Below are 19,989 nucleotides of genomic sequence, written 5' to 3'. Positions count from 1 at the left end.
TCATCTGATACACTCCGCGCCAAGTGCAATCACGCACCCGAGTTTGTAGCTATATCTCAGTCAATATTTAGAGTTAGGAGCTGCGCTTTAGATATGTTGCTGCTACTACCGTTACCAACCCCGCTCTTGTGTTAACGATCGGCATTTCCATGGCTGTGGTGGGGCTCACCTACAAGCAGACAAATATGGCTTAGTGACACAATTATCACGCAGATTGGACCATACAAAAATTCATATATTAAGATTAGTGGTGGGACCGTAAAATCCCAACCAGTACGGCATTCGCAAAGATGCCGCCCAAGCCACGCGTCAGCGACAAAGAACGCGGGAGAATCCAAGGCCTGCACGAGGCCGGGTGGTCTAACCGTGCTATTGCACGCCGTGTCGGTCGCAGCGACCAAACGGTGGCTCGCATCGTCGCTCCGAAGGCGCCAACGGAGCCGAAGAAGCTCGGCCCCCCGCCCGTCATGTCGGACCGCGAGGTGCGGCTAGTCGTACGGAAGGCAGCAACCGGTGACTTTTCCGCCTCCCAGATCAAGGAGCTCGTCAGCAGTGCTGCCTCTCTACGCACCGTCCAGCGCGTTCTTGCGAGCGTGGATTGATTGCAGTACGCGAAGATGGACAACACGCTGGAGCTCACGGCTGAGCACAAGCTCGCTCGCCGTGAGTTCGCGAAGGAATGGGTACTCTACTCCAAGGATGTCTGGCCGCGCGGCGTCTTTTCCGACGAAAAGAAATGGAACCTGGATGGTCCAGACGGGTATCAGCGCTACTGGCAGGACCTGCGGGTCCCGAGGCGTCAAACCGTCCGGCGCCAAAACGGCGGTGGTTCGCTTATGGTCTGGGGTGGCTTTAGCTGCGGTGGTAAGACGGAGCTAGCCATTCTTGTGGGTAAGCAAAACTCAGATGACTATGTGTATACTCTCTCTGAATACATGCTTCCTTACGCTCACAAGCACTTTGGGCTGGAGTCTATCTTTCAACAAGATAATGCTTCTATCCATACGTCGAAGCGCACGGCCGAATGTTTTGAAGAGCAAGAGGTGATGGTGATGAAGTGGCCCCCTCGTTCTTCGGACCTTAATCCGATAGAGAACTTGTGGGCCATTTTGTCGCGCACGGTGTACGACAACGGCAAGAAGCAGTACTCCAGTGTGTCCGAGTTGCGCGAAGCGGTTCTGGCGGCGTGGGAATCTGTCGACCAAGCGACCCTGGCAACCCTGGTGGACTCCATGCCCAAGCGGCTCGTCGAAGTACTGGAAAAGAAAGGAGGAAAGACACACTACTAGTTGACCCACATGTTACAATCATTCATAATATATGAATTTTTGTATGGTCCAATCTGCGTGATAATTGTGTCACTAAGCCATATTTGTCTGCTTGTAGGTGAGCCCCACCACAGCCATGGAAATGCCGATCGTTAACACAAGAGCGGGGTCGGTAACGGTAGTAGCAGCAACATATCTAAAGCGCAACTCCTAACTCTAAATATTGACGGAGATATAGCTACAAACTCGGGTGCGTGATTGCACTTGGCGCGGAGTGTAGCTTTTTGAAAGCCATGAGTCGCTCGTTCAGCGCTGACAAGAAGTGCCTTTCCGACCTGTCCACTCCCCACTCGAGTACAGACATCGTAGCGGGGCCACACCCATGAATATCGCGCGTGCCGCAGCTCACTTTCTGAAGCTGGTGCATGGGGCTGTTGATGTCGATGTGCATTTCCTGCCTCAGTCTGAAAGTTGCGCTCAGTCGACATCCTTCTGGCTCGTGTAGCACGAAGGTTGCGCAGTTACGGTCACGCAATTAATCAGCTGTCCACCCCCTCATTCTTCGGGTGTTCCCAGTAAAATCTAGTGTGAAAAGGCTGAAGTCCTTGTGCGGGCTTTCAAACGGTGGACTTCCGTGTGTCTTTTATGAAGAGGGATGGCTTGCTTAGGCCGTGTTCGACTTGCACACCCCATTCGAGCTCGATTCAAAAAGGACTGGTTTCGGACAAATTGTTGGTTTGGAAGGCACATAGAAAAGGCAGGCTTATCCAGCCCGATTCATAATTTTGCCTAGACCTGAATTTCAAATCCAGCTCTTTTGAGCTTATCGAGCTGGATTGCTTTTTGGGTGTTTCAGGTCGCAAACGAGCTGGATGAAGCAAATCCGGCTGCATTTGGCCTAAAACAACTGGGCGCGAAATGCAAGCGAGTGTCATGGCATTTTCTTCTGATAAGCCCATTTCCTTCTCTGGAGAGCTGATAGCCTTTTCCTCTAGCTGGTTCTAGCGTTTAGCTCGATAATTACGTCCTACGAAATTCCATAGGTGAAAGCCTCGTAGGGAGGCCACCACCGTGATAAATGGGTTCGGTGGAGCCCCTGCGAGTCACAACGAAGTCTTACACAAGGGGCGAGCGTAATATCACTCAAAGCGTTCGTAGCTAAATGCTTCAGTGAGCGCAGCTTGCATTGTAGTGGGCCCACACGAGGCATTCATCCTTCGCTTGATTTGCACTAGGCTCCCATCCGTTTTTGTATCATACACGGTCGTCATCCCTTTTACACTAGCTTTTAAAATTAATCTTTTCTCGAATCAACCCACCGCGCTGGTTCACAGCCTTCTTTGCGTTTTGCCGCTTGTTCTTCGCCAAGCTAGTCACTTCATCACTTCGTAATACAAAATTCCATCAGTCTAAGGATAAGCTTACGACACGGGTCAGTTACATCAACCACCAGAAGAGATGATACATTTTTTTTTCTAATTACTGTAGTAACTGAGCAATGCTCACTGAACATTGCTCAGTTGATTTGCTTAGGGGAGTCTCCACATAGGCCGACGTCTCGTCATAGAGCGATTGATTTTTCTTAAATCGCTATTGCATTTGCTCTTCGTTATTCTTGCAAACACAGCCTCTCACTAAAACGCTGACACTTTATAAGTGTTTAGCAGCTACTGGTAGCTACTTCAGCTTACTTTGGTCGCTGTAGTGCTTGCCTTGGAAGAGAAAGCCAAGAACACGAGGGACTCGACATAGCATCACTGCCATTTTGGCGGCTCTTGTTTATAAAGCCGACGAAAGAGCTCGTCGTAGTTGGCCGATCGCGCAGAGGCTACGGCTTCTCGCGCCGATTCAATACTCGGGAGGCCGTCGGAGAGCGAGCAGTAGTCGTTCAAGCTCCGCGCGTCTTCGATAGCATCGTTATCAAGCTCGGTGGTGTGAAGGCCCTTCAACCGTTGCGCCACCGTCTCGTCATCATCGGCAGACGCTGCCTCGAGAAGAAAGTTGCGATAGTGCGATAACATCTTAAACCGAACCTCGTCATGAGAGCGCTCCGCCAGCATCCAGCCGAGTTTCTTCAGCGCCTGCTGCGTCATCTTGCTCTTTCTTCAAGCGCTTGAAGCCGAGGCATCGAATCTTCGTGGGCTGCGGCCTGCTCTTGGTGCGCCAGCAAGAGCTCCTCGAGCCTGGCCAATCTCGCCTCCAGCACAGACGTTGTATCAGCTTCAGCGCGCTGGTTCACCGCCTTCGCTGCGTGTTGCCGATTGCTTTTCGCCATGCTCGTGGACCGGGTGAAAAAGGAAAAGTGAGCGAGCGTTGGGGGCAGCAACCACAGCATTTAGTCACTTCAGATCAATCGCGGTTGAGTTGACCATCGCCCGCATGTAGCAAAGTTGAAGTGACTTTGGTTGAAGTGGTCTGACCGCAATCCGCCGGTTTTGATGATGTCACGAGTGCCATATGCCCATTTTGTCTCACAGCGTAATGTATCCTCACGTCGACGAGGCGCCGCCGCGTCGAATATGCAGCACTTGAATCCCATTCGTTTCTACAAGTTCTCGTCCATCAGCTAGGTTCATTCAATACAAATACATCTATCCCATTAAACAGGTAAATCAACTCTCATTTCCGCTCTCACTTTTCGTCGCCATTGACGCTCGCGGGCATCAGTCAGCACACGAAGCGCCCGACCGACATGGAGCTCCCCGAGGACTCGGCCCGCCGCCGCCCTGCGCAGTCCGCGTCGGCCTCGTCCTCCCCTCGCTCCACTCCCACCGTGCCCGCGCCTCCCGCGCTCAAGTCGGCCGTGTCCGCGCCCGAGCCGCCCGACGCCATGCGCTCCTTGTCCTCCCTCACGTCCACGCAGACCGCAACGGAGCCGCGCGCCACGAGCGCGACGCTGCTGCCCCCGGGGGGCGGCCGACCAGTGCTACACCCTCAACGCGCGTCCGCCCCGATCCTGCGCGCGGACTTTGGCGGCCAGCCGGCGTCCTCCGACGTCCCCAGCACCGTCAAGCTGCTGAGCGAGCTGGAGCGGTCCTGGGCCATGTTCGCCGCCTCGTGGAAGGTCGTGGACCTGTTCGCGGGCATGCAGATCTGGCAGGAGCAAGGCGGCGACGCGGGGGCTTCTTCGCCCTCCTCGTCCTCCGAGCCGCTCAACAACGTGCTGCTGTCCACGGCGTCCGCGGGGCTCGTGACGTTCCTGGCGGGCCACATCGGCGGCGGCGGCTTCGTCGTGTCCGTGCTGCTCACGCTGCTGGTGGTGGCCGCCGCGCTCTGGACGCTGTCCAACGCGCGCGCCAAGAGCGCCGTGCCGTGCTTCAAGACGCTGCAGGTGGTGGACGGCTCGCCGTCCGAGATCTTCCTCTACCTCATGGGCATCAAGAACTACCCGGTCTGGGACGCGTCCGTCGAGAGGGCCGAGGTCGTGCACACGATCGACGACCACTCGGACATCATCCACATCGTCTACAGACCCGTGTGGATGTGGCCCATGTAAGCTGCAAAGAGTTTTTATTATGGTTGGTATTGTATTCACTGACGATGGTTGTGTTGTTTGCTGCTGGTAGTTGGCTGGCGCCGAGGGACCTGTGCTTGCTGCGGTATTGGCGGCGCGCCGAGGACGGCTCGTACGTCATCTGCATGCAGAGCGCGCTGCACCCGGAGTGTCCGCCGACGCACGGCGTGGTGCGCGCGACGTGTAAGGGCGGCGGCTTCATCATTTCTCCGCGCGCGCTGAGCGTGACCCAAGGCGACGAGCTCACGTCGATGGTGACCAATGTAGTGCACTTGGACCCGCAGGGGTGGGAGGGCCAGCTGCTGCAGCGCCTGAACGTCATGCACTTGTACGTGCGGCAGCAGGTGCTGTCACTCACGGGACTGAGAGACGTGATGGAGGCGCGCAAGTACGTGTGCCCCAATGTTCCGGAGGAGTTCTCGGCTGCGCTCGCGGCGTCTACGGAGGAGCAGCAGGCGATCGCGACGGCACAGGAGGGAGAAGGTGCTGCTGGTGCTGCGGGAGATGCTGAAGCGCCGGTGTCGCAGCTCGAGGAGTTCCCGAGCAACGTCCCGCGGTCGATGTGGGCCGAGCCGGATGGTGGAGCGATGATGGTTCGTGGCCCCGACTACCTGACTGACCGCCGGAAGATCCCGTCTCAGTCGCCGTACTTCCGGCTCGTCGGCATGGACCTGTACGAGTCGTCGGAAGCTGTTGAACACATTGCCTCGCGCGCGGACAACCCTGTGCAGCGCGAGCTGAAACGTCACGAGGAGCAGGGAACGGAGATGCCGTTCACGTTCGTGATTAACTTCGTGGTGCCCGGCAACCCACGCATCAACCTGGTGTTGTACTACCAGGTGCCACACCCTTCCGTGCTGACGGACGGCTCGCCGGCCACCGAGCTGATGGCCGACTTCTTGGAAGGCTCGGACGAGTTCCGCAACGAGCGCTTCAAGCTCATTCCCTGCATCGTGGAGGGAAGCTTCATCGTGCGCCAGGCCGTGGGCTCCACCCCAGCATTGATCGGCAAGAAGCTGCGCCAGCCCTACTTCCGCGGCAAGCAGTACTTCGAGCTGGACGTCGACATTGGCTCGTCGGCAGTCGCAAACCGCGTGGTCGGGCTCGTCTCGGGCTACACGAAGAAGCTGGTGATCGACATGGGCTTTGTGCTGGAGGGCCAGAACCCGGAGGAGCTCCCCGAGAGACTCTTCGGCAGTGTGCGCCTGGTGCATATTGACTTGGGCGTCGCCAAGAAGCTCACTTAACTCCTGCCATTCATGTTGAAGCAGATCATAGACAGTCACACAGAAGGAGGTTTCAATCCCCCACAAACCCCGTTAGATGCAACGGTATCGTAATGCATGATGAACTCACAACCATATGCTCCTGCTTATTGTGCAAACCAGTTGCTAGGTCAAGGCGTCGGCTGTTGAGCGACAAGCTTCCAATGCTGAGAACCTGGTGGATGCGACAAATGCTCGAGTCTCGTGGCTCGAGAGCTTCTTGGAGCCCATCACTCCCTTCCGGCGCGGAGAGGCACTGCCAAATTCTTCGGGAGATGCCGTCGACCCGGTATATTTACGCAGACCTCGATGCGTTGAACCAGGACGTGTGCGCCTACATGCGCTCGCACTCGAAGGACTTTTCGTCTGCAGAGCTGTCGAAGCATTCCCCCATTAGTGCGTACAAGCTGACAGAGCTGCTGTCGCATCCTGCCGGAGCGACCAAGCATTTCCACGGGAGCTATTGCCACCTGAATCTCAAGGACGTGGAGGCCTTCCGAGCTGTTGGATGGGATATGAGACCGAAGAGCGCGTCCAAGCATCGAACACTCGGGCATCTACCCAAGCCCAAGCGGAGTGATACCACGGATGAGATGAAGACGCTGGTGCTTGTGGCTGGGAAGCTGGCCGTTTCGGTCCTGCATGGCGTGGACAAGTACTTCGAGGCTGGCTGGCGCGTGCAGTGCTACTGCTTCCGAGACCGAGACGCCAAGGTGTACGATCTATTGGCAGCGGAGAACCCGTCACATTTCCAGTGCACTTACGTGGACAGCTTAGTCAGGGGTCTGATCAAGGAGATCTCGGGCGACTACGAGATGATGGTCACCGCTAAAGCTGCTTCCCGACACGAATTCCCAGTCGGCGACGCCATGAAAACTTCTATCGAAGACACACGGCTGAACTGCAATCTACCGAGTCTGTATGAACATATTCACGAGCTGCAGGAGAAGGTTTTCGCTATGGAAGTGGATTCAGAGAACCAGCGCTATAGGCAACACGAGGAGATGATGCTCCAGCTTCAGCAGCAGAAGGAGGCGTTTGAGTATCAGCTTCACCACCAAGACGAAGAGTTCCAGACCCGGCTGAGTGAACATCTCAAGTCCACGACATTTCTGCACCAGCGTCATGAACAGCTTGTTGATAAGCACATGAAGGCTTGCTCAAGTGAAGTGGCAGCGGCGCTATCGAGTATTGAGGAGTTGTCGGAGTGCGTGAAGCAGGATATGTACGAGTATCAACGCTCTCGTCTTGACAAAGAGCTGACTCGCTGGAGGAGGGAGACAGCTACTACTTACGATTATGTTACTAAAGACAATGATCAAGTGAACTCGACGTTGCTCGACGCGGTGGACGATCTCCTTAAACAAAATGAAGTTCAGAGCGGCATCAAGAACTGGAGAGCAGCGCTTGTGGTGCTCATAATCCACAAGGTCACAGCGTGGTTATCCACGTCTAGCTTTGGTGTAGATTTGATTGGAATCCTGGCGACATCAGTCGCGGTCGTTGCCATTGCTTCGTGCTTTATCGATCAATGAATATATTGCTTTCTTCAATTGACAGGAAACCGCAGGTAACTCTGTGAAGACCCTCTCGGCACTGTTTTTTACATCGCGCGAAGTTGCACATCTTAAACCCGAAAATGCGAGCGCATTCTTAACGCCTTTAGCTGCACGAAGGGTCTTCTCGTCAGGTACGTGTGCTACTCAGTTTCGAAAGCGTCTTCAACGCACACACTCGCTGATCGATAGGGAAGACACCATCGGCTTGTACAGTGCTGGCCAGTTTCTCGACCAATACGAATGATTTAGCCCTACAAGTGGTCCAACCAGCCCCTCTAAACGTGTGCAACACGCGGGTACAATTTTTTTCAGCACTCAAGTCCGTGAAGTAGGTGATCCACAAGGGGGCGCAAGTGGTGTGATCAAAAGTATAAGTAAGGTGGTGTTATTTAGCTTCTGATTGCGCGAGCGGGGTTCCTGGACGTTTGCTATCCCTCTTTAGAGCAATACAAGCATACTCTGAAAGTTTGAAGTCATTTGCGTCAAAATTGACGCGGTAACTGGGCTGGATCGCTCATACAGAAATTGGCTCTGTATATTCAGAATTTTTTTAACAGTGTTAAATTAACACTATAATACGCGTAGTCTGAACGATTCTCGTAACAGATAGCCATATTGAAAAAAAAGAAAACTCATGACTGTGTGATCAGAGCCTCACTTGCTTCGGTCTCGACGATTCGTCCCTGACTTTGGGCCCACCCCAAACGTGCCATTGCTGTGGCTAGCAAGTTCATAACTAAAGCACGAGCCTACCAATAATACCGTACCAGCCTGATATCTAACGTTATTCTGCCGACATCGAGAAGGTAAAATATGAGCCACTGAGCTCTGCGTGAAGGCTTCCGGTCAACTTGCCGTGTACATGCAAGCCGTACGAGTATCAAAGTTACTGATGAGTTCGTTGTCTAAGCAGTAATTCAACCAAGTACGAGAGGAACCGTTGGTTCAGATAATTGGTAACTGCGGTTAGCTGAAAAGCATCTGTAGGATTATGGCTGGCAGTTACATTCTCGGTTTCTACAGTGCGTGAAAATTTCCATCAGTGACGTCATTTTCTTTTGGTATTATCAGGGTCTCACTTCGACTCGGTATTTATGAGAGTGCTCTGTTCTATCCAACAACGATGGCGTCGTGTGGTGATCGATTAATCTACGCGAAAGTTAGCTCTGCCATAGCTCTGTCCGGACATCGCCAAGCGGCAAGTTCGCCCTTAGATTTATCCTAGCTTCGCGGTTTCTAACCGTTGGTGGACTTTAACCACGAGAACTTAAAGCTGAAATCAGTCCCTGGCAGTAGTAACAAGTAACCAGCGCTTTCAAAAACAATTATTGTGGAAACCGATTAGATTGTCTAATTGGGATATAAATCGGTTGATTAAGCAGATGATTAAGCTTAATCGGGTCTGATTTGCTAAATCCGACCTCCTAATTAGATCGACAGACTAAGATTTGTACTCTGATTTGACAGAGCGGTCAGTTATGCCTACAACGCCATGTGGCAAGCTGATTTAGCTGCTCCACGGCTTACAAAGCCCGGGACGGCTGATTTGGCTGCTAATCAGCCCGAATGTCCGACACCCACACGGCATTCGGTGGCCGATTTAACGTAAAACCGACAAACGCTAATGCTGACGAGAAATGACAGCGCAAATACATGACTTCAGAACTTGATAAATAGAATGCAGTACAGATCGAAGCTCACAGAAGCGTATTTAATGCACGCGATGCTATTTCTCGTTAGTAGGTACGCGAATCACTCAGCTCGTGGCGGTAAGTGGTCGCTCGTCGTATTTCTGGCGGGTAATGAGGCAACCCCCATTTTATTAACCTTACACCGATTTATACCCTTACCAATGCCATATGAAATCATAAGTATCCCCGATTTAGTACCAGTCAAATCTCTCATGAACGCTGCTTTATCAGCTAATCCGCTCGGGCAATCTAATCGGTTTCCACAATAACTCCAAAGACAACTAAAACAGCGGGGCTTACCGAGGTGAGTCAGCGAGACCTGCATAATGTAGACAAATATCAAATTGAGTTTCGTCTGAACAACGCCCGCGTGCGCGTCCAGTACGAATGCCAACTGCTGCAGTGACGAATACCCCAGCTTTCGCTTCAGCACCAGCACTAACATGAGAAATGACAAGAATTACAAGAAGCTGTACAGCAGAGTGCTCAGCAGTCTGGACGAGAGTTGGGCCCTTGAGATGTCCGCTAACGAAGCGTAGTAGGCACCGTTGTGCATGTGAAATAGAATAAATTGGTGTAGGCCTGTCACGAAGAAAACAAATGCAGGCACATGTGAGTACGATGGCCACAAAAATCTAAGAAACTCAAGACGTACAGTAGGCGAATGGCAGCACGACTTCGACGTACTCGACCAATAGCAGGTACTCTGCGATGAAGAGCACACGCTTGGCCTTCCGAATGAAGCGAACCCGTTCTTCTTGTGAGAAAATGGCCTCGAGTTCAAGATCGTGACGGCCGTTAGCTGTCGTCAGTTGATGAAGCGGAGACACTCGAGATTTTATGGATGGAACCCACTTGCGATAGCAGCCCGGCTCTCTCAGTAACAAATCTGCCAAGTCGGATGTGTACCTCGCGTTTCGAACTTGTACAGGTCCGGCCACGCTAGCGGCTTGCTTAATGGCCAACGTTTCCGCTTCCTCTTGTTCATTACAAGAATCTGTTTGTGCCTCCATCGCCATCAAGCGAACTGCCAACTGCACGAAATTCTCTTTAGCCAGTGGGTGATCACACGGGATTTTGGCCATGAGTGCGCTCAAACCCTCGAAAACCTTGATAATGTCTATCATTGATACCCAGAACTGCACCAAGTCGACGACCATCACGGCAGCCGTCGACGCCCAAGACGATGCGGTCTGGAGAACGCTCGATACATAGAGGGCGTTGTAGACCTCCACGACGAAGATAACGCACTGCGGCTTCTGGTCGTCGTCATCGCCCAATGCACGACTGATCCAGTTCTTGGCAATGATCTGGATTATTGGCAACACCGCGACGAAAATCACCTGGTTCCAGCCTGTGAGAGACACAAACCCATAAATGTACAGCGGGTAGACGAACGGGAGCGTCGTTTGGCATTGGTACACGACGAGTTGGCGCTGCACCTCGACGAACAAGGACGGATCGGCCCTCCACCGAGGCCCCGAGATGTACGTGAAACAGCCCCCAACGACCAGCACAAACGGTGGACCGACGATCAGCAGCCCGAACGGAAGAGGGAAGTAGGTCAGAGCGCAGAGGCCGAAGATGAAGAGGCTGGAGACCGTCGCCGCCAACACCGAGACGACGGCAATCTGCCGGTTCGACAGCTTGAGCTTGGGAGCGCCGTGGCCCATCTGCAGCAGCGCCGACACCCCCATGAAGCACATGACGGCCCACGATCGAGCGAAAAAGACGCCGTTCCCGTAGACGCCAGCTTCAGGTGGGGCCATAGGTGGAACCTCCTTTATCAGACTGAGGAAGAGGCATGGGAGGGGTGTCAACACGCACACGAGGAGCAGTCGAAGTGTACTCAGTTCCTTCATGTAATGACCGAGCTGCTGCAGTCGCTGGTCCGAGTAGCTCCCTTGGTACTCCACCTGGAGAGACATCCATGCCTTCACCACGCGTTGGCGAGCGCTACTCAGCATCGTGATTGATCTCGCACAGGCGTTGTAGATAGTACTAAGCAAGCAGCAACGAGCTAATTTTATTGGCGTCTCCAGCTCCAAATTTGTCTGAGTGGCTATGACTGAAGAGGCTGGGAGCTCGATAGTTCTTGCTAGGCCGTCTTACAATGATGAATAGACCCATTGAAGCGGCGGTGCCAACCACTAATATGCAGGTTCTAAATACGGGCGTACCGTAGTAAAAATAGAGGGCATGGAGTGTAGAAAAAAAATAATCACGATGCTGAGTAGCGCTCGCCAACGCGTGGTGAAGGCATGGATGTCTCTCCAGGTGGAGTACCAAGGGAGCTACTCGGACCAGCGACTGCAGCAGCTCGGTCATTACATGAAGGAACTGAGTACACTTCGACTGCTCCTCGTGTGCGTGTTGACACCCCTCCCATGCCTCTTCCTCAGTCTGATAAAGGAGGTTCCACCTATGGCCCCACCTGAAGCTGGCGTCTACGGGAACGGCGTCTTTTTCGCTCGATCGTGGGCCGTCATGTGCTTCATGGGGGTGTCGGCGCTGCTGCAGATGGGCCACGGCGCTCCCAAGCTCAAGCTGTCGAACCGGCAGATTGCCGTCGTCTCGGTGTTGGCGGCGACGGTCTCCAGCCTCTTCATCTTCGGCCTCTGCGCTCTGACCTACTTCCCTCTTCCGTTCGGGCTGCTGATCGTCGGTCCACCGTTTGTGCTGGTCGTTGGGGGCTGTTTCACGTACATCTCGGGGCCTCGGTGGAGGGCCGATCCGTCCTTGTTCGTCGAGGTGCAGCGCCAACTCGTCGTGTACCAATGCCAAACGACGCTCCCGTTCGTCTACCCGCTGTACATTTATGGGTTTGTGTCTCTCACAGGCTGGAACCAGGTGATTTTCGTCGCGGTGTTGCCAATAATCCAGATCATTGCCAAGAACTGGATCAGTCGTGCATTGGGCGATGACGACGACCAGAAGCCGCAGTGCGTTATCTTCGTCGTGGAGGTCTACAACGCCCTCTACGTGTCGAATGTGCTCCAGACCGCATCGTCTTGGGCGTCGACGGCTGCCGTGATGGTCGTCGACTTGGTGCAGTTCTGGGTCTCGATGCTCGATATCGTGGAGATTTTCAAGGACGTGAATGCGCTGATGGCCAAAATCCCGCGTGATCACCCGCTGGCTACGGAGAGTTTCGTGCAGGTGGCGGCTCATTTGATGACCGCTGAGGCGCAGGCGAAAGCTCAGAGTGGGCAGGTTGAAGTGAACGACCCGTGCCTGGCTCTAACCACCCCGGCACCCAAACCAACAGAAGCTCCGGAAAGTGGTTCCTACGTTCCGAAGATGAAGGACGCGTACATGAGTCGACAGTGGATTGTGTCGCAAACAGCGCGAGTATTCCCGTTCCACCCCCAGAACCGCTATCGTAAACAGCCAACAATCTCTGACAACGATCTGAAACTGGACGACATTCTTACGCCGACAGAACGGAGCATGTTTATAAGGAAGACCAAGCACGTGCTCTTTATCGCAGAGTACCTGGTGCTGGTGGAGTACGTCGAAGCGGTGCTGCCATTTGTCTACTGTACGGGCTCGTAATTTATTTTACGTTCAGGCGGCTAGACTCATTTATTACTTTTGCTCTTCATGGCAGGCCTACATGAACTCATCTTGTTTCAGATGCACAACAGCGCCTACTACCCTTCGCTGGCGGGTTTATCGAGTGCCCAGGTCTCGTCTGGATTGCGAAGCACCCTACTCTATAGCGTGTTGCAGCTCGGATCGTTTATTACGTTGATGCTGCTGCTCAAGATAAAGCTGGGATACTCGCCATTGCAGCACTTAGCCTTCGTGTTGGACGTGCACGCGGGAGTGGTCCAGACCAAGCTCAATTTGATATTTGTCTACATCATGCAGGTCTCGCTGACGCATCTTGGTAAGTAAAGCTCACCACTTACCATCTTTGAGGGACTTGCTATCTGAACTTCGGCTTTGGTGCTGTTAGGTGCTGATTTTAGCTTCAAGTTCTCATGGCTGCATCCACGCAAGGATTAATGCCTGAAATGGAGAGCGGGAGGGAATTAAAAGGAGCTCAGAGGTGGCAATCAGCTCGCTGCTACAGGAAACAGCAACGTGACACCTCAGCGATTTTAAATTCTTCAATTGCACAAAATTAATGTTCTTTGATATGCACGCTTACGAATTAATCTTCGCATTTTGTAGCAATTCGTTTCCGGGGTCAGTTGTGCACACTTCCTACTATTGCGTCTTCCATCTTGACACTACCAACAACAGCACCAGACACCACCCCTAGACTACCGAGAACCAGGAGAGCTTTCACCCACTTGGGCAACGGTATGTGCTCCTGCACCGCGTGCGAAATTGTCTGCGATGACTGAGTGCTGAGCGTCGAAGTCGTTGAGTCCACCCTGTTCATCATTGCAGCACCCCAAAACGCACCAACAGGCACCGCTCTCTCTTCGTCAAGTGCTGGGCTTCCTCTGAGGCGACGAACTTTATTGTCGGAGTGATAACCTTGGCCCGTAACGGTGAAGCAACGCTGTTTGTCTGGATCACGTTTCCAGCGCGAGTGCAGCCCACGCCACTCGCAATAAAATGGCGCTAACGAAGAAGCTGGGGCGCATTGTTGTCTCCGATGAAATTTCGAGTATGAAAGATGCTAGCAATGGTCGCCTTTCAGCAACCGTTTACTGCCAAAATTTGACTTGGCACGGTCGTAAACCTGCTTTGTTGATGTTTTCTGCGGCAAAATTGCCACGTCTCCACAACTACGCTTTCTTTGCTGACAGCACCTTAAGACGTGTTGATGGTTTGCTTATGACGTGATTTCCTCCTTTTAGTGCCAAATGGAATTGTAGGACTGTATTTTATGCTGAAGCGGACAAGGATATGCCAGGACTGCGTTAAACTTTAACTTCTTCAAAATTTTACTTTTTACTGGGGATTGAGGCAGCATAAATACTGATAAACAACAAACGAAACGCGCACGAGATTTAGACATGCCGCAGCGCACGCTGCATTTCTGGAGCCAACTGCAACAACGCACGTATATCCATTTTTATAGGACGGAGGTACAAGTTAAGACTTTACTCCTGTTGATAACCTTATACAACTGAACCAGGTAGTGTCCGAGTCGTTAGTCCGAGTAGCTTCCTGGGTACTCGACTTGGAGAGACATCCGAACTGCCCAGGCGCGTTGGGGAGCACTGGTCAGCACCATCGATCGTCTTTCCGTCTTGCAATTTCAAGGTAGGTCAGCTACAAACGAGCCAAGGTTAGTGGGTTAGTGCCACGTTTTAGTGGCATGCTCTACTCAAAATTGCACGTAGTGCCAGACCTTGAGCGAATCATTCACGCTTTGTCACAGTCTTTCAACCTTGAGTCGATTACGCTGTTATTATTATTAAGAGCAATGACGATAGGAATTCGAGGATGGGGGGGTTGAGTGTAATTGTACAGTAGATTGACAAGACGCCGGTACTGTAGAACCAGCACTGCAGAAACTACAAGACGCCAACCGGTTTACGCTGCTACCACGTCAAGTTTGTGGTAGTAAACTACTGCTGCTGAGGGCCGGCCATGCAAGAGCACCCTCCATTCCCAAAGTTTCATTCTCAAGACAACAATGCTCCTCATATTCTGCCTGGCTCTTATCGTCGTCGCAAGTGGCATGACCTTGACTCGTGGCGAAGATACCGCTCCAAGCTACGATGTCGCTCCTGCGCTGGACTCGAACGCGGGCAAGAATGTTCGCCGTCTCAGGGGAAGCCACAAACCGCACACCAAGGGAGACGAAGAGAGAATGATACCGGTTTTTACATTCTGGAGCGACGAGATGCTGGGGAGGACAGAATTTGCTTCGACTACTTCAACAACGTCAACTACTTCGACTCAATCATCGCAAAATGCTTTATAGGCGAAGAAGCGGCTGCCGAAGTGGGCTCAGGCTCTCCTGGTTCTGGCTGCAATCGGCGCGATATCTGGCACCGTCGTTGGCAGCCTCATACTGGGTAATACCAGCAAGTGATTTGAGAAGGAAATGGCACGATTCGGCTGCGATAACACTTTGATGAAGAGTGAGGATCATTGAGTACGTAGCACATACTACTAGAAGTTTTCTTATCTGACGTCGATGCAGAGCCGAACTACTTGTAGACAGTTGCCCAAGTTTAGTGCAAGACCGTAGGTTCAGTTGACGGTATTAATACTTGCGGTGAACTTGCGGACAATTCACCATGTGTTTCAATCCTGTCCACCACGCTGCGGGGGATAGGACGACAAGCGTACTCGCTGACCCGTTCCTGTATTTTCGCTCGGAGGTGCAGCAACCGCAATGCCGCCGAAGCGGTTCGTGTTCGCTGACCTCAATGCACTGAACCACGACGAACGCGCTCACATGGAAGCGCTCCGAAGCGATTTCTCGGCTCAAGACTTGGCTCAAGAATTTCCCATTGACGCTCACAAGCTGACCGAGCTGCTCTCCCACCCTCACGGCGAGCCAAATTTCTTTCGAGGCACGCACTACAAGTTACCCGCGGAGGACATTAAGAGTTTTCCAGACGCTGGCTGGGACGTGAGGGCGAAAAGCGCGCCCGAGCACCGTACGCTGGAAAATCTGCTCAAACGCAACCTCGCAGACGACACGAATGGAGCTCTGGGAATCGGGAAGAAGACCATGGTGCTCGTAGGCGGAGAGCCAACCGACACCGTTCTCAATCGTGTGGAGATATACTTCGAGGCCGGATGGTCTGTGCAGTTGTACTGCTTTCGAGACAAAGGCTCGGAGGTGTCGGACTCGCTACGATTAAAGCACGGGTCAAGCTTTCAGAATCTCTTCCTGGGTGGCTTGGCCAAGAACATTTTGAAGGGTGAAACCCAAGGAAGCGTTACCCTCGCCGGGGATTCAGCGACTAGAGCGCTAGTCGATACCACGACAGTGTGCAGTTCTCCATCAGGTGCCAGCGGTGAGGAGCGGTTCATATTGATGAACCTTGACGACATTTTGGGAACGCTGGCAAGAAGTTATTCATTGTACAATAAGGTTCAAGGGGCGAAATCACCGATCAACGTTGGAGTCGACCTTAAAGCGTTGACCAAGTTGGTGTGCGGGAATGGTTCCGCTAAAGTACAGCGGCAGGTGGCGATGCATTCTGAAGCCACCACTGCTCAAGCTCAGGCCTTGCTTGAAAACGGATGGGCGTTAAGCAAGCAGACCGCGACGATGGTGCCGACCGTCCTGTCCGAGTTTTTGACGCAGCTACTTGCCAAAGATGTCACGGCAAGTTCGAAGACGCTGGTTCTGGTGATGGGTGATCAGTGTCTGACCGTCGCTAGCAAGGTTGTCTACAGCCGCATTCTCGCGGAGTTCCTGGCGCGTCGAGATCCACCTCTGGCGGGAGGCGTTAAGCAGCGAGTTCCTGAACGTCTTTGTAACCCATCGCAACCAAGTGGTGATTAAGCCACTGAACGACGCTCTGAAGACTTTGCTGTACGTCGATCATCGAGTCCCCAACAGCAAGAAATCGAGAGCCAGCGATTGTACAGGCACTGCAACAACCAATGCAGCAGCGGAGAAGACGCACGTTGGCGAACATCATTTGCAGACACAAATGCACCAGATGCAAGAAGCTTTCATCGCGATGCAGGCGGATTTAGCTGGACAACGCGCAAGACACCAAGAAGACCAGCTTCAGAAGCAGCAAGAGGCTTTTCAACTTCAACTTCAAGAACTCCAACAGAAGTTCGACTCGGAGAGCGAGCAGATGCGAGAGAGTTTTGAGAGGCAACTGCGAGCGCAACGAATGGACCTGAGTCAGGGATCGGAAAAAATATATTGGTCCAATACCAATACCGCCATATGAGGATGTCAGGTCACCTGACATCCTCACGCGAATTATCTATTCGAAACATTGAGCGGAGCCTTCAGAATAAATCAAGGGACGACGTGGCAGAAGCGCGCCAGGAACTGAAGGCGTATGCAGATTGGCGCTATAACCTGTGCCGGAGAAGCATTTCAGATTTGGACATGAAGTTGGAAACGACATCGCAGCGCATCGAATCGAGGCTGGAGCGACAAGTGCGCGAAAGCGATGAACTTGGACACCGCGTTCGATTTCAAAGCGAGAGATGCGCTGACAGATCGAGTAACCTTCAGCACAAGATCGAAGAGCTCAACGTCGAAAGCTCATTCCTCAGCGCGATTTGTATTCATGGATCTTGATGCCATCTTCCAAATGATCTTCAACGTTGTACAAGACAGCCCCCGGTGCGAAGACAAGTGGAGATATTCGGCTCAATTTTAAGGTGTTAACGAAGCTGGTCTGCAGCGATGGCCAAGCACAAGTCCTTCGTCGCGTTGCTACATACGCAACGAGCAAGTCCGTGCTGGTGCACCAGTTGCAGCAGCTTGGGTGGTAGACGGAAAAGAACACATTGAGGACGATGGCAGCAGCTCATGAACGGAGGCTGAAGGAGGCTTTGTCAATGACAGACTCTGCAGCCTCTATGAGGTTAGCATTGGTGATTGGAAAGAAAGGGGCAGTACTTCCCGACAGGACGGTGTGGAATCGTCTTATTATTGACTTGCTCAAGGCGGAATGGCGTGTCGAGATCTACTCGTGGCAAGAATCCTTCAACAAAAAGTCGCTACGTGGGTCAATACGCGCCTTCAAGACGTACCGAGGACAAGTTACGATGACAAAGAGCTGTTGTACTTGGCCAAGAAGAAAAGCTCTGCCAATGACTCGGATAAGCTACTGACCTCAAGTGCTGTTTATCACCAGGCTTCTAGCCATTCCAGCTTGACTAAGTTGGCTGATTGTGTGCCGGGGTCGAAGATTCTTGAGCTGCGTGCAAAGGTTAAAGAGCTTCGAAGATCTGTTGCTGCAGCAGAAGCAGAGTTAACGTGTCGCGTTCAGCAGCAGAAAGAGATCTTCGAGCAGACTCTTCTCCAGATGCAGAATACGTTTTATCACAAAAAATACGAGAAGAATAGCTGCAGCGACCAGTACAGTTTAGGCAGTGGCTCATCATATAGAGTGAGTAGCTCCGACAACACTACGAGCTGTTCGATAATGTGACAATCCCGTTAGCTCCATGCATAAGTGAGTTTCCGTGCGCGAATCTCATTCGCAATGAGTTCAGAACCTTTAACTGGGGTTGTAGCTGGCATGATCTACACTCTGTATAAATTGCTCGTCTGAAAAGAAGTCCCATTCACCGAATAGGCCACAATGGAAATCTTCCATCCCTTGCAGCCGGCATGCAGTCTTTCGATTGATAGCATCGAGAGAACTGTCAAGCTTGAAACTTTCCCGGTATAGCTGCTCCAGCTCCTGCCTCGACGTTGCATTCGTGGTAGCCGAGATTTTGATTCCGAGAGCTTGTGGGTACATCTCGCAAGGAGGAAGGGCTTCTTTTACTCAAGGTACTCAAATTCTTCGTTGAACTTTCTCGCACCTTCGACAAAGTCAATGAAGAGATCATTAAAAGTTCTCCAGCAAATTTGATGTTGATGTGACTCGATTATCGCAAGGAGCCCCGGGAGCCCGTCGATCTCCTGGGTGTACAGTTCGATATACCATCGCCTTGACATGAATCGGGTCAGAAGCCGATGCAGCAATTCGTATTCGTCCGCCGGCAGAACATCCACGCTCACAGCCAGTACTAAAGTCTTTGGCGAAGCCGTATCGGACGGCCAATGGATCAGATTATACAGCAGATTTAGCTGCACTTGGTCAGCCGACAGGCTAGATATCCTACTCAGCACCCAGCCACTTGCCAGCAGCGCCTTCTCCCCCGCTTCATCGTGCCATCGATGATACGTTGCCACTTGGCGCCGCACTTTCGTTCGATCAGCTCCACACAGCATCTGCGTCAACAGGTCGACATTCAAGCGATATCCAGGTAACTCAGCCAGTCTTGCGCTGATGGGGTCCACATCGAGAAACACAAACCGATCATTGCCAACGCTGTTGACGTCGTTAAGCGGTCGGCACATCGACTCCACGTCTCCCGTCCGCATCAGCTCCCAGTCCGCATCAGCTCCCAGTCCACACCATCCAAATACTTGTTCTTGAAGCTCGAAGGGTACTTCTCCTTGAGGCGCACGGACATCCGCGCTCCTCGAGGGTTGAAGCTGTAGAAGCGCACGCGCCAGCCCGACTCCAGGTGCCTCTCGACCAACTGACGCAACGAGTCACTCAGCTCACTGCCGAGCAGCACCAGCGTCTTGGATGAGAACCAATTTGGCTCGTAGTCGTTCTCCGAGAGGTTTTTCCTGAGCATTTCCTCCAGCAACTGATCGTTTGGCTCGCTCTTCACGCGCACGGCCCACCCGGCAGCTCGGAAGCGCTCCATGCCGTCCGGCATCAAGTAGAACGAGGTCCCGCACATGGACTCGATGTTCCCTCCCCACTTCTGACGAAGTTCGTCAAAGCGACGGCATCCAGCGGGGCCAGTCGCAGCTTCGCACTGCGGTCGGGGCTCCCAATCACGCAGGTGAGCGCGTCCTCGTTCAGCGCATCCAAGTCCGCGAACACGTACTTGTGAGCCTTTTGACCATGCGATACTCTGTATTTCAACCAATCATCTCACCCAACTTACTTAATATCATCCAATCAACTTCCTCCATGCCGAGCATCAGCGCCTCCAGTCAAAGCCACCAACCAGCTCGAAGAGGCATTGCAAAGTGTCAATTGTGCATCACCTCTCGGC

General features: G+C 52.8%; 8 protein-coding genes across 8 annotated transcripts; 6 read left to right on the top strand and 2 right to left on the bottom strand.

Moving 5' to 3' along the window:
- Positions 1-4,098: 4,098 nt before the first annotated feature.
- On the top strand, positions 4,099-4,764 carry PHYSODRAFT_519666 (hypothetical protein; the record flags this gene model as incomplete). The annotated part of the gene is made up of 1 exon (XM_009535096.1): positions 4,099-4,764. One exon carries the CDS (start codon positions 4,099-4,101, stop codon positions 4,762-4,764), a length of 666 nt encoding a protein of 221 aa, XP_009533391.1.
- Positions 4,765-4,907: 143 nt separating this feature from the next.
- Positions 4,908-6,029, top strand: PHYSODRAFT_519461 (hypothetical protein; the record flags this gene model as incomplete). Its single annotated transcript, XM_009535095.1, has 1 exon — positions 4,908-6,029. The coding sequence occupies one exon, from the start codon at positions 4,908-4,910 to the stop codon at positions 6,027-6,029; it is 1,122 nt and encodes a 373-aa protein (XP_009533390.1).
- A 293-nt stretch (positions 6,030-6,322) lies between these two features.
- On the top strand, positions 6,323-7,582 carry PHYSODRAFT_518367 (hypothetical protein; the record flags this gene model as incomplete). Its single annotated transcript, XM_009535094.1, has 2 exons — positions 6,323-6,468; positions 6,568-7,582. 2 exons carry the CDS (start codon positions 6,323-6,325, stop codon positions 7,580-7,582), a joined length of 1,161 nt encoding a protein of 386 aa, XP_009533389.1.
- A 1,260-nt stretch (positions 7,583-8,842) lies between these two features.
- PHYSODRAFT_317784 (hypothetical protein) lies at positions 8,843-11,225 on the bottom strand (the record flags this gene model as incomplete). Its single annotated transcript, XM_009535093.1, has 6 exons — positions 8,843-8,892; positions 9,598-9,735; positions 9,844-9,879; positions 9,953-10,099; positions 10,289-10,764; positions 11,002-11,225. The coding sequence occupies 6 exons, from the start codon at positions 11,223-11,225 to the stop codon at positions 8,843-8,845; spliced, it is 1,071 nt and encodes a 356-aa protein (XP_009533388.1).
- Positions 11,226-11,523: 298 nt separating this feature from the next.
- Positions 11,524-13,308, top strand: PHYSODRAFT_519222 (hypothetical protein; the record flags this gene model as incomplete). The annotated part of the gene is made up of 4 exons (XM_009535092.1): positions 11,524-11,786; positions 12,024-12,838; positions 12,908-13,189; positions 13,259-13,308. 4 exons carry the CDS (start codon positions 11,524-11,526, stop codon positions 13,306-13,308), a joined length of 1,410 nt encoding a protein of 469 aa, XP_009533387.1.
- A 1,591-nt stretch (positions 13,309-14,899) lies between these two features.
- On the top strand, positions 14,900-15,190 carry PHYSODRAFT_287100 (hypothetical protein; the record flags this gene model as incomplete). Its single annotated transcript, XM_009535091.1, has 1 exon — positions 14,900-15,190. One exon carries the CDS (start codon positions 14,900-14,902, stop codon positions 15,188-15,190), a length of 291 nt encoding a protein of 96 aa, XP_009533386.1.
- Positions 15,191-15,607: 417 nt separating this feature from the next.
- On the top strand, positions 15,608-16,732 carry PHYSODRAFT_304451 (hypothetical protein; the record flags this gene model as incomplete). The annotated part of the gene is made up of 1 exon (XM_009535090.1): positions 15,608-16,732. The coding sequence occupies one exon, from the start codon at positions 15,608-15,610 to the stop codon at positions 16,730-16,732; it is 1,125 nt and encodes a 374-aa protein (XP_009533385.1).
- A 2,382-nt stretch (positions 16,733-19,114) lies between these two features.
- PHYSODRAFT_347528 (hypothetical protein) lies at positions 19,115-19,906 on the bottom strand (the record flags this gene model as incomplete). The annotated part of the gene is made up of 3 exons (XM_009535089.1): positions 19,115-19,692; positions 19,716-19,826; positions 19,898-19,906. 3 exons carry the CDS (start codon positions 19,904-19,906, stop codon positions 19,297-19,299), a joined length of 516 nt encoding a protein of 171 aa, XP_009533384.1. The 3' UTR covers positions 19,115-19,296.
- Between the last annotated feature and the right edge of the window lie 83 nt (positions 19,907-19,989).

Source organism: Phytophthora sojae (genome assembly GCF_000149755.1).
Source record: "Phytophthora sojae unplaced genomic scaffold PHYSOscaffold_8, whole genome shotgun sequence".
In the NCBI taxonomy this organism is placed as follows: Eukaryota; Oomycota; class Peronosporomycetes; order Peronosporales; family Peronosporaceae; genus Phytophthora; species Phytophthora sojae.
Note: the sequence above shows the minus strand (reverse complement) of the source record. Positions and strands in the feature narration are given on the sequence as shown.